This window comes from Sminthopsis crassicaudata, chromosome 1 (genome assembly GCF_048593235.1).
Source record: "Sminthopsis crassicaudata isolate SCR6 chromosome 1, ASM4859323v1, whole genome shotgun sequence".
NCBI lineage: Eukaryota > Metazoa > Chordata > Mammalia > Dasyuromorphia > Dasyuridae > Sminthopsis > Sminthopsis crassicaudata.
In genome coordinates, this window is record NC_133617.1 from 621,199,351 (window position 1) to 621,212,456 (window position 13,106).

The 13,106-nt window shown below is 32.3% G+C and overlaps 1 protein-coding gene across 5 annotated transcripts in view; it reads left to right on the top strand.

The window, feature by feature from the left end:
• The window catches only part of RICTOR (RPTOR independent companion of MTOR complex 2), a 129,587-nt gene that overhangs the window by 67,308 nt on the left and 49,173 nt on the right, over window positions 1–13,106 (top strand). For all 5 annotated transcript variants that reach the window (XM_074282616.1, XM_074282617.1, XM_074282620.1 and 2 more), the window contains exons 7-10: window positions 4,434–4,560; window positions 7,828–7,997; window positions 10,111–10,178; window positions 11,858–11,925. In XM_074282616.1, the coding sequence (XP_074138717.1) occupies window positions 4,434–4,560; window positions 7,828–7,997; window positions 10,111–10,178; window positions 11,858–11,925 (433 nt within the window). The remainder of the gene's footprint in view (window positions 1–4,433; window positions 4,561–7,827; window positions 7,998–10,110; window positions 10,179–11,857; window positions 11,926–13,106) is intronic.

Genomic DNA, 13,106 nt, shown 5'->3' on the forward strand with positions numbered 1-13,106 from the left:
GAGAACAGTTTCAGTGAAATGACAAGGTCAGAAACCAAATTGTAAGGGGTTGAGAAGAGAATGACAGGTGGGAAAGTGGAGATACCTGACTCCTTTGAGTTTAGCTGCAAAGGCACAAAGAGATATTGGTGTGAGTCAAAGATGGGTTTGTTTCCTTGTTTTTGTTTTAAGATAGGGGAGACATGGGCATGTTTGTAAGCAGTAGGAGAGAGAGATTGAAAATAATAATGGATATGTTTGAATGGGTAATTTTGGAATGGGAACTGGAATGGGATCACTTGAAGAAATAGGATTAAGATTAGCCTTGGTAAAGAGTAAAGCCACTTCAAATGTGAAATGGGTAGAAGAGAGAGTTAGCAGAAGACACCTGAATGATAGGAGATGAGAAGAAGGAATTGCAGAGAGTAGGAGCCATAGGAAGTTTGAGAAAGGATGAAAAGATTTAGAAAAGGAATAATGATCTTAAAGAAGAGAAAGAGACCCACATGTGCAAAAGTGTTTGTGGTAGCCCTTTTTGTAGTAGCAAAATGGAAACTGAGTGAATGCCCATCAGCTGGGGAATAGCTGAATAAATTATAGTATATGAATGTTATGGAATATTATTGTTCTATAAGAAACAATCAGTATGATTTCAAAGAGGCCTGGAGAGACTTATATAAACTGATGCTAAGTGAAATAAGCAGAACCAGGAGGTAATTGTACACGGCAACAATGATCAATTCTGATGGATGTGGCTCTTTTCAACAATGAAATGATTCGGGCCAGTCTCAATGATCTTGTGATGAAGAGAACCATCTACACCCAGAGACATGACTGGCGGAACTGCTTGTGGATCACAAACTAGCATTTTCACTCTTTGTTGTTTGCTTGCATTTTATTTTCTTTCTCATTTTCTTTCCCCTTTTCATCTGATTTTTCTTGTGCAAGATAATTGTATGAAAAATGTATACATATATTAGATTTAACATACATTTTTAAATATGTTTAACATATATTGGATTATTTGACTTCTAGGGAAAAGGGGGGATTTGGAACACAAGGTTTTGCCAGAATCAATGTTGAAAGATTATTCATGCATATGTTTTGAAAATAAAAAAGCTTTAATTTTTAAAAAAAGCTATTGTGGAGAATGGATTATTTAGTTGATAAGGGAGGTATAGTAGGATTGCTTGGCAGCATTAAGAACCCATTTGAGGTTATATAACATAAATTTATGGTATAGCCACTCATATTTTATTTTCTTCACCTTCATTCAGCTGCATGTGTATAATAATGAGATGGCGAGTGGTGAGAATTATTCAAAGCTAAGACCCTAGGTATAATTGAAAAAAGGTTAAGGGGGCTAGAACTAAAGAGAGAGGACTGTGTATAGTTGAAATATTTCACCAGAGAGTGAAGATGATGAGGAGAAGGGAGAGATTAAGAGGTTGGAGGTCACAATGCAGATGAAGAATAGTGTGAGCTAAGGGAAGATAGACAGAGAGATGAAAAATTCAATATATTATGGTCTAAAAGAGAATTTCAGAATTCCTGCACATGAATGGTATATTTGTGGGTAAGATCAAGGGGTATGACTGAATACTTATACTGAATACTTATATCTGAGACTGAAGTAAGGTAGAGCAGACATGATAACTAGGTTGGAGAACTGAGTGGTTAGTGTTTTTGAGAGAGAATCCATAATATATATGTTAAATTCTTCTAGCATTGATCAAGTGAGCAAACTCAGTGAGGAAAAAGAAGGACCTTGGGGTCTATTGAATAACAGCTACCAAAATTTTGATTGGATGGTAGACATGAATAGTATGAACCTCAAAGAAAGGGAAAGTAGTTAAAGAGAAAAATCAATTTTTAAAAGTTTGAGAAAAAAATGGAAGGATCAGGTGAGATTTTTTGTAAAGATCATAATGATATCAATAGAGAACAAGAAGAAATCAGCAGACAAGTAACTGAGTTGGAATGATGTAGTTCACAGGAGTTGAGGATATTGATGGAATTAGGAGGCCACAGTATTTGAGGGGACATCATATAAAATCTCTAAGATTTGATGTGATAGTAGGGTGCTTTTACAGAAAAAAAGGAAGAATGGAGGCTTAAGTTTTTAGTAACAAATCCTATAGAGTGGTATAGACAAGTGAAATAAACTTAAAAAAAGGAGGAGCAAGAAATTTCTGAATAGATATAGGACTGTAGATTTAAAATCAAAATGTCTTGTCCAACTCCCCAATTTTGCAGGAGAGAACTAAGGCCCAGAAAAATTAAATGACTTGTCCAAGGTTACACAGTTAATTGTGAAATTGGAATTTGAATCAAAGGCCTCTGACTTTAAATTCAGTGCTTATTTTACTGTGTCTCACTGTCTCCCATCATCTTAATGAGTGAGTCAAACTTAGATGAAGTGATCCAACTAAAGGAAACTAAGATATAACTAGGACGTAGGAAAGAAAACCAGGAAAGAGCTGTCTCTCAAAAAATCTAGAGAGGAAGTGAATATTAAGGACAAGACTGTCAAAACTTTCAGAGAAGTCAAGAAGAACAAGGATTGAGAAAAGGTCATAAATGTTACAGCAAGGTCAAAGAGGATAAAGACTGAAATAAAATCTTAGGAATCTAATTAATAGGTCATTGGTAACCTTGAATTAATTGATAATATTGTAATCCAGATTTCAAGTTATTGAAGAATAGAAGATATTGATAAGTGGAAAATGGAGATAATAAAGAAAGATGTGTGTGTGTGTGTGTGTGTGTGTGTGTGTGTGTATATATACACACACACATACATACATACACTTTCTGTTGTTTCCCGCCCCCCCTTCCCCCTCCCGGGAATTTGACTGTAAAAGGAAAGAGATGTGGAAAACTATCTTTCAGAAATGGTAGGATTGAGTCAGATTTTAAAAAGGTAAAAGAAATCTGACAGTGCTTGGTTCAATTAGAAAGGTTTTCATTTTCAAGGATAATTGCTACTTCTTACCCTGAGATTAAGAGAATAGAAAATGAGGTGGTGTAGTTAAGTGGAATGTAAAATTATGGATAAAACAGGACTCACAAGAAGTGGTCTTGGCTTTTTTTCAGTAAAATGTTTAATAAGGCTTTCTCATGTGGAAGGAGGGAATAGGCTAAGAATCTTAAGAGATTAGAATAAAGATGGGGAATGAGAAAATCATAAAGGATAAAGGAATTGATGTAAAAGAAGAAGAGAAGTGCAGAAGTTTTTTGAATGGCTACACTAATATAGTTAGATTACATTAAGCTCTAGTTTTATGTTGGTTATTAGTCAGAGATCTATTTTAAGAAAACATTCTGGCAATAATTTGTAGAATAGATTTCATAGAAACAAACTTTACTAAGTGTTCAGTTTGAAGACTACTGAAATAGTCCAGAAAAGAGATTTAAAAAAACAATAAAAAGCTTGAATTAAGGTCTTGGCAGTAGAAACAAAATAGGACATGGTTTTAAGAAATATTATGGAGTTAGAATCAATCGACCTTAGCAACTGATTGAATGGCAGTTCAATCAGGAAAGAAGGGAGATGTCAAAGCAATGTTTCAAGCTTGAATAACAGTGAAGATGATTATCCCATTAACACAAAATGAGAATCCAAATGGGATTGGGATTTGGGTTGGGGGGTGACAGGAAGTATAGGTGACATTATTTAAGGTGCTGGTAAGCTATCTAGGAGGAAATATCCAATAGATGGTAAATCTGATTTAAAAGAAATTATGTTATATGCTGCCTGGTAGTTAAATTTGTGGAAACAGAACAATTAACAATGGAGAAAGCATAAATAAGAAGCAGCAGTTTTTAGTGGATAAGAAGAAAAGGGAATCAACAAAATACTACCTCATCTCTATAACCTTGAGCAAGTTCCCTTACCTATCCTGATTTTGATTTCATCATCTATTAAAAAAAATGAGATTATATTAAATTGTCTCTAAGGAAATCTTACCTGTAAGTCCTACAAAACTATGTTAAGGGAATTTTCTGCTGTATAACAATATGCTCAGTATAAAATAAATCCCCTTAAATACATAATCTTGGAAAATTTCTTACTGTAGTCTATCCATGAATAGTATTTATAAAAACAAATATTATGTATATGTATGTACTTAAACCAAACATAGTGCTAGGCATATAGTAGGTCTGAAGAAATACTTTTTGAAAAGAGAAAAAATTTGAAGTGAACACTTGACAGTTTTTCTAAGGAAAAGATTCTGTTCAGTTCTATCTTGTTAAAGCATTCACAAATTACCATTTTAATCTTTTTTTGAAGTCCTTGTTGAGACAGAAAAGAACACATACTCTTAACATGCATTTTTGAAGGATTGCAATAAGAATTGAATGTGTTATTATTTAAATCTTAAAATATATTAATGAAGAATTAATTCCATTTTTTGACTTTCTTCCCTCCCTTTCCTCTATCGTCTTTGCAGATGATCACTGTGAATGCTTCCCTGTTTCCCAGCTCTGTTGCCAACTCATTGATAGCCGTTGGAAATGATGGCCTTCAGGAAAGAGATAGAATGGTTCGAGCATGTATTGCCATTATCTGTGAACTAGGTAAGAATTATCTACAAATAGAATAAATGTGTAATTCTTTCTGAAGTATTTAATATTTCTCAGTCATTTAAAAAATAAATTCTTTAGTCATTGCAGTAGTAATATATAAAAAGTAATGGTAAGAGCCTGTGATAGATGAAATAGAATAGTTATTGAAATAAGATATTGGTAAATATATCCAAGCTTGTATCTAATTTCAATATTAAATAAATTCTGTTGACTTGCAATCTGATGATGAACACTTAGTTGGCTAAGTTAAAAGAGAAAACTAATAATATTTAATATACCATAAATTGATAAAAGTAGGAAACAGAAAAGTAAGATTAAAGGAATGGGGGAAAATTACTAGTTCTTTGAATTGTCTTATGAAGGGTGACTATAAAGTAATGAAGGTGGCTTGTGGTATTACTAGTGGAAGTAAAAAAAAAAAGGAATTATCACAACAAGGACTTTTGTTTGATCTTGAAGTAGTAGCATTTCAAAAATCCATTGATCTTGAGCTGCTTGTTGTGAAGAACATAATGAGTGCTAATTATATGTATAGAGCAAAGAATTAATGTAAAATTTTGTATGGCATTAACATTTTTGTAAGACATTTGATACTTCAAAAAAAAACCTGAAATAAAATAAGATCAAGATCAAGAGAGTTCTTGACTCACCCAAAATATTCAAAGAAAGTAGTGAAGATAATGATAATAATGCCTGACTTGGTCATCAGTTAACCCACAGAATTAAATGAAAATGTTAAAAAATCCCAAGAAAGCCTGATTGATACTGAGGATTTAACTGTGAGAATTATGGCTGAAGAGCTAAATTTCAGTGAAGAAAAAAATTCACACATCAGGAAACAAGGAAAATTTCTGCGAAGATTGTGTCATTCAGTTTGGAAGACAACAGGCGCTACAAGATTGGACTCACTTTATTCTTTTAAGGAAAGTTAAATAAAATAACTTATTTTAAAGGAAGTTAATAACTGCTGATCATATGTCTTTTTGGTATGACCCAGAAACAAAGCATCAAAATCTACTGTGGAAATAACCAATTTTCCTGAGATCCAAGATTGTCAGCATATCAGCCATAAATGAAAATTTTGGTTTTTTGCATTGCTGTGTATTGCTTGCCTTGTATAGCCTTGCTATATGTTATGCTAAATTACAGGATCACACATATATGAAAATATTGATTTTACCCACTTTGACAAATGGATTATATGTTATTAGGCTTTTATCTAAAACCATTTGCTCAATTTGTTATTTATAGTTCTTTTAATGACATGTGAGCTTCTATAAACCTTAGCTCCACTTTTTTGAATAACAAATCATTTGTGACTCAATATTTCATGAGGGAAAGGAATGATATGCCAACTTTTCTAATCAGTATCAGGAGAGTTTGACTAATTCATAGAAATAATTTTTAGACATAAAGTTCAAAATATTAACTTTTTTTTTTTTACAATAGAAATTATATGCTCTTGATCACTTTTTAAAGAGGTAATGTCATCTCAAGCAGAAGACCAGAGTATCTAGGTATTAGTCCTGATTACTGTTACTAAATCATCTATGTCTCCTGGGTCAAAGTATATACTCTCAATCTGGATTTCTTCATTTATTAAAAAATGTAGATTATACTGTCTTGCCTTCATCATAAGAGTTCACGTAAGGATAGAATGAAATGAGCTGTGTGATATCCCATTGAAAGTTGTATAATAAGATATAAATTCTAAGTGGTATCATTTAATATTTACTCACATGGTATTCCTTTTGAAGGGCATCTAAGGAGGTTGTGAGGTACAGTAGAGAGAAAGTTGATTTTGGGAGTCAGATGACTTAAATTCAAACCTTGCTGAGTTTAAGTTTTCTCTACTATAAAAAGAGACTGGTTGGACTGGTTCATCGATCTCTTTGAATTCTAGATCTCTGGTCCTATATAATCCTTTGTCAATTGAATATTTTATAGAATTAGTACAGGTATGATTTAATGCTTATTTTGTACATCAGTCTCTTTTTCTTTTTCTGTTAAAATTCATATTGATGACTAAGCATTGCTGAGACTTGGTCACTTACATAAGTTATTAGAACTAGAGGCAACTAAGTTTCTTCCTTTTTTGAGTAATTTTTCCAGAACTATGTATTCTAATATCATGCTTCTCCAGATTAAATTGAAATTTAAAACAGGATGGATTTTTCTTTTTCTTCTTCTCTTCTGCCCTCTCAGAACTAGAATTAAGTGGCTAAAATATTTTATCTGTTATTTCTAAAAATTTGCTGCCTTCTGTGCAAATATAAATGTGTCTAAGGTATATTTAATTAAGTCATCTTAACCTGAATACTTTTTACTCCCTCTATTCACAAATGTGTTCCTACTGTGGAAGTTCACAGAACAATGGAAGGGCTAATGTAATATAACCTAGAACAAACATTACTACGTTTTGGAAAATGCTTGAGACATATTATAAAGCATTGTTCATTATGACAGCATCAGTTATTGAAAGTTTCATGTAGAAATATTGAAACTTTTCACAAATTCTTTGCAGTGTATGAGGGGTGAATTGTGGCTCAGTGATTGGCCTCTTCACCATGACTATATTCTGATTTACAGCAAATTTTCTGTGACAAAAGATTTTGACCCCCAAAAAGTATTACTCAGCTTAATCCACCCACCTTATTTACCAGACATGGCTCCAAGTGACTCTTGGCTGTTTCCAAAAATCAAATCCACCCCAAAAGGATGAAAATTTGTCACCATTGAAAATATTCAAAAGAATGTGATGAAGGCTCTGAAGGCAATTCCAAAAGAGGAGTTAAAAATGCTTTGAGCAGTGGCCTGCAGCATTGGAATAAATGTATAGCCTTCCAAGGTAATGATTTTGAAGGGGACAAAACCTCTTTGATTTGTAACAAACCTCTGGTATGTTAAATCACTAGCATTACTTTATAGTCACACCTCATATGTAATGATTTATTAAATCTTAGATCATGTATTGAAGGAAAATAATTGCCATTTTTGTCTAAAATGTCTTTTGTTGTCTCACATGAATATTAATTTTATTATTGAATATTCAAATTGTAATTTACAAGTTTCACATAATCTTTATAAATTTATGTGCAATCCACTTTAGTTTCACTAAGCAAAAAGGTCTTTGTTTTTAAATCACCCATCTTGTTTTACATACTCTGTATAATTATAATTACATACCTTGAGAGGTTTTTTTTTTCTAGTACAATTTATGTTTTATTTTACTTAAAAGTTTTATTTCTTTTCCTTTAGCACTTCAGAATCCGGAGGTGGTGGCTCTCCGAGGTGGACTAAGTACCATCCTAAAAAATGTGATTGATTGCCAATTGAGTCGAATAAATGAGGCCCTTATTACTACAGTTTTGCACCTTCTAAATCATCCAAAGACCCGACAGTATGTTCGAGCAGATGTAGAATTAGAGGTACACAATTTTCCTTTTTTTCAATTTTTTACATTGACGTTAATTTGAAATTTTTCAGAACACAATTTTTCAGAAATTTGTCATACTCACTAATATTTATTGTATAATTAAACCCTGTTCATTTTGTCTTCATCTTAGGAATTTATATCATTTCAACTTGTATTGATCTGAAGGTTAACATGATTCTTTCTATGAAAAAAGGACTAAATAATCCCATTTATAAATTTACTAAGGCAGATTAAGAAGACTTCCATTATGAAATCCTTTGTTAGCAGCTAAAGCAGTAAATTTTTTATTAGCTGTATTTGTTTTTCATTAATTTAGCTAGGCTTTCTCCCAGTTCATCTGAAACAGTTCAATTATGTGGAGTATTTACTCTAAGTCCTGAGTTCAAGTAGATAAGGTTAAAGCAAAGGTGAAACAAAGTAGACTATGATGCTTACTTTTGTATATACATATTTTTATCATTTACTATATTCTAGATCCTTTAATTTAAATTAGAGGCACAATCAAAGAGTGACTAACTGATTAGTAGAGGATGGTTAAAATGATAAAAACAACAGTGTTGATCAATTTTCAAATAATCACTGGTGATCCCTAGCCCTAATGAAGGATCTTATATATGACAATATTGTTGGATTAATCTGATATCCTGATTATATTAAATTTGTTAATTCAGCATGACTATTGGATATCTTTGGATATTTTGATTTCTTTTGAGTTTATGAAACTGAAGTTATTAGCTTTTTATCATGAATTAATAGGATTACAAAATTCTAGATTTAGATCTACAAAGGACTTGGTTTGTTGCTAGCCCAAGTTTTCTATATGCAGGAAGTAGAAGAACCAGTATTTAAACTCAAGGCCCTCTGATTCCCCACCTTATATGCTGAATCACAGCCATTCTCCTTAAAAAGCAAATTATGCATTCATTGTTTAAAGGAATCCTCTGGTTGTAAACTAAAATCTGTGATGTTTTACAAGTGAAATTTTAAAAAAATCTTATTTGGAACAAGATTTAATTTTGAAATTGGATAGGTAGTAAGCTGTTTAATTATTTGTACATAGTTAGGCCACAGGTTATCAATGTGTTAAGTTTACAGTAATTTTTTTACCTTTGGATAGATTTGCTTCTATTTTGGGAGGGAAGGGGAAGCTTCTTATGAGACCATTTGAATCTGAAGTAGAGAAGAATGATAATGAAGAAAGAAATAGTAAATTCGTCCCCTTCCAAAGGGAGGAAAACATGGAAATAAAAATGAGTAGATATGAGTTCTTATTTCTTAACACTACTGAAACTAGAACAATTTACCCTAACACATAGATGATTCTCACTATCTACAAAAATTCACTTCTTTCCTTACATATTAACAGTGTCCAGGGCAGCTAGGTGGTACAGTGGATAGAGCACCAGCCTTGAATTCAGGAGGACCAGAGTTCAAATCTGGTCTCAGACCCTTAACACTTCCTAGCTGTGTGACCTTGGGCAAGTCACTTAATCCCAGCCTCAAAAAAAACCAGTGTGCTAAGTGGAAAGAATATCCTTATCTGAATGGAAAGATTTGGGTTCAAAACTTAGCCCTGTTATTTTTATTTACCTATATGACTTTTTATTAAGTCACTTGACTCAGTCTCAGTTTTCTCATTTACAAAGTAAAAATCTTAGACTACATGACTCTGAATATTCCTTCTATATCTGTATCAATAGTTTTGTGATCCTAAAAATTCAATAATACTGACTCAGTCTTTTATTCAAAACATTGGTCTCCTTTCAGTAGAAGGTGTATTTTTAATCTTGATAGACACAAACTTGATTAGCATATACATTCATTTTATCTGGATTTCTCTCTTTGTTCAACCTGTCTTGAATGTTGCTATCTACACTTTTTGTGTTCCCTTTTAAATAAAAAAGTCCTAGTTTAAAATTTTTTTAAAAAATAAATTTTCCCCCAGAATTATTCTTTGTTTAGCAGTGGCTTTAACTTATTACTATTGCCCTAGTTTAAATATTTAAACAAATTCTCTTGGAATATAATTGAAGAAGTGAAAGTGAATGTAGCTTATTGGTTATAAATATAATATGACTATAACAAATGCTCTTATTCATTTTTAGAGAATCTTAGCACCATATACAGATTTTCACTATAGGCATAATCCAGACACAGCAGAAGGACAGCTCAAGTAAGTACTAGATATCTTCTAATAATTGAAAATTCACAGCATGTTTTTTTATTTTATTTTTAAATTTTCAAAGTTCATATTGTCAGGAATATTTTGGATTCTCCTGAAATTTAAAAGTCTTATAATGGACTCTGTACCCTTTTTAAACTAAATTTTTTAAAATAGAAATGTAACATGAAGTTATTGTTATTAAGGTATTCAAATATTAGATCTCTAATTGAGGGCATTAAAGCTTTAGGAATTATAAATCTTAGTTTCTTTTTTTATTGATGAATATGGGGCAAAATGGGAATAACTTTACATATTTGATTTGTATGATTTATTTTAAAAAATAAAGGATTGAGAGTAAAAGAAAAACCAGGGTTGGGAAAGCAAATAAAGATTGCTTTAACAGAGTAAATATTTGTTTCAAGTCAGGAAGACTTAGGTTCAAATATCTCCCTTAATTAGCAGACATTTATTATGTACTTACTATGTGCTAGGAACTGTTAGACCCTGCAAATCCAAAGACAAAAGTGAAACAGTCCTTGTCCTTAAAGAGCTTATTTTACATCTAGGGATGGAACAATGTACAAAAGCAGTACAAAGCATATATGAGGTCACCTTGTGGTGAAGGTACAGGGGACCAGAAATGGCCTCCTGTAAAAGTGACTGTCATCAGTGACGTGTGTGACTTCAGCAAGCCCCTTAACCTTTTAGTTCTCTGGGAACTCTTTAAAGATGAGAGAGAGTATGTTAATTTTCTCAAAATGAGTTTCTTTTCAACAAAATATGATAGCAATACAAAAGTGAAAAAATCACCACCATCAGGGCACTTAAATATTACTGGAGGGATGCAACATGTTCACAGATACATGCAATATATATGTACCCTGTCACTGGGTGAAAATTGACTGACAGCCTGGGAATAAGCTTTTTTTGGAGCAAGCATGAGTTGAGCTTGGAATGGAGCTCTCAGGTTCAAGTAGTAAAAGTGAGGTAAACGAACATAGCACCACGAGAATGGATTGGAGTGGAGATAGACTATGCAGAAATACTTATTAGGAAGCTATGAATTCTAGAAGGCGGGTGATGAGGGTTGAGGAATAGGATAGTTGTGGAAGGAGAGAAAAAAAGTGATGGATTCAGGAAATGTTAAAAAAGTAGAATCAATAAAACTTGGCAACTGGTTAGATATGAGGGGCAAAGGGGAAAGAAAAAGTTGAGAATGATCCCTAAGTAGGGAATCTGGGTGACCAGACAACTGGTGGTACCTTCAACAGAAATAGAGAAATGAAAAAGGTAAGTTTATATAAGTTGAGTTTGTGATGCCTGTGAAATATCTAGAAATTGGTGTTATGGGAATCAGTTTCAAAAGAGAGATATTCTACAGATATTTAGATTTTGGCAGCAGATTGTAGTTTTCATACAGATGATCACTGAATCAATAAGACGTGATAAGATCACCTTGATAAAAAGGAGAGCCCAGAACAGAATCATAAGTACTCTACATAAAGAGAGTACTGTATGGAAGATAAATCTACAGAGGAGACTGATGGAATCACAAGTCTGGGTACCTTCCCCCCCCCCAAAAAAAAAATAAATATATATATATATATATATTTCTGTGTGTCATACTCAGAAGCTTTAAACTTTACCATTTTCACCACTTGATTCCTAAATATTCTGTTTCTTAATAGAGAAGACCGAGAAGCACGGTTCCTAGCTAGTAAAATGGGAATAGTAGCAACATTCCGATCATGGGCAGGTAAGTTCCTTCTCTCTCCCCTCAAGAATTATGACTTAAAAATTCCTTATCAAATTTTAGAATCTTCTTGTTACATATGACTCCCTCATTTCCTTCCCCATTTAAAGACAAGTGCTGAGCTTAATTTTCTCATTCAGATTCTAGATAGCATTAATATTTTGGGTCTATTAAAAGGAGACTGGTGGCAATTAGGTCAAGCATGAAAGTGAATGAATGGGGGGAAAATCTTCAAATCAGATTTCAATGATAGGAGTTACTTAAACAATATATATAAAAAGACAATCTCAATAAAGGAAATGAAAAGTATTCACAAATCAAAACAATCTCTAAGGTTTCCCTTCACGTGCAAAAATGACAACTATATTGGAAGGGTTGTAGAAATTTAGGCAAAATAATAATACATTGTTGGTGGAGCTGTGAAATGGTATAACCATTTTGGAAAGCAGTTTGGAATATAATCATAAACAAATAAAGTTACTAAAATGTCCATGTCCTTTAAACCAGAGATTCTATTAATATATGTATACCCCAAGGAAGCCATTGATAAGAAAAAAATCTCTAGACATTCAAAATATTTATAGCAGCAATTTTTGTGTCAGTTAAGAATTGGAAATAAAGTAGATGCCCATCAATTAGTGAATGGCTAAGCAAATTGTGGCAGTAAGCAAAGTAATAGAATATTACTCCCAGTAAAGTAATAGAATCTTACTGTGCTGTAAGAAATTTTATATGTGATGAATACTGTAAAGCATGGAAAGATCTATTTAAATAGATGCAAAGTGAAGTTAACAGAAATGAAAATGAAAAGAACAATGAGACCAAAAAGTCAAAAGTAGATGTAAGAAAAGTATTAAGATCAAGTGGGACTTTAATAAAGAAATAGGAGAACTCCCTGAACTCTACCCTTTGGGAGGTGGAAGGTCCACAGGTCTTAGATATTGCATGTTTTCAGACTTTTTCAATGTACTGATCAATTATGCTTACTTTTTTTTTTTTTTTTTTTTTTTTTTTTTGCTCTTACAAATAATATGTGTTATATGATGACTGAGACACTTAAGGGTCCTTTAAGATTACATAGGGTACTCTGGTGATAGGTTTTTATTGATATTTTCTGTTTCTTCTATTTTAAAAAGTTAAAAATTTAATTGAGAATTACTAAACAAAAATAAATAAAAGTACAC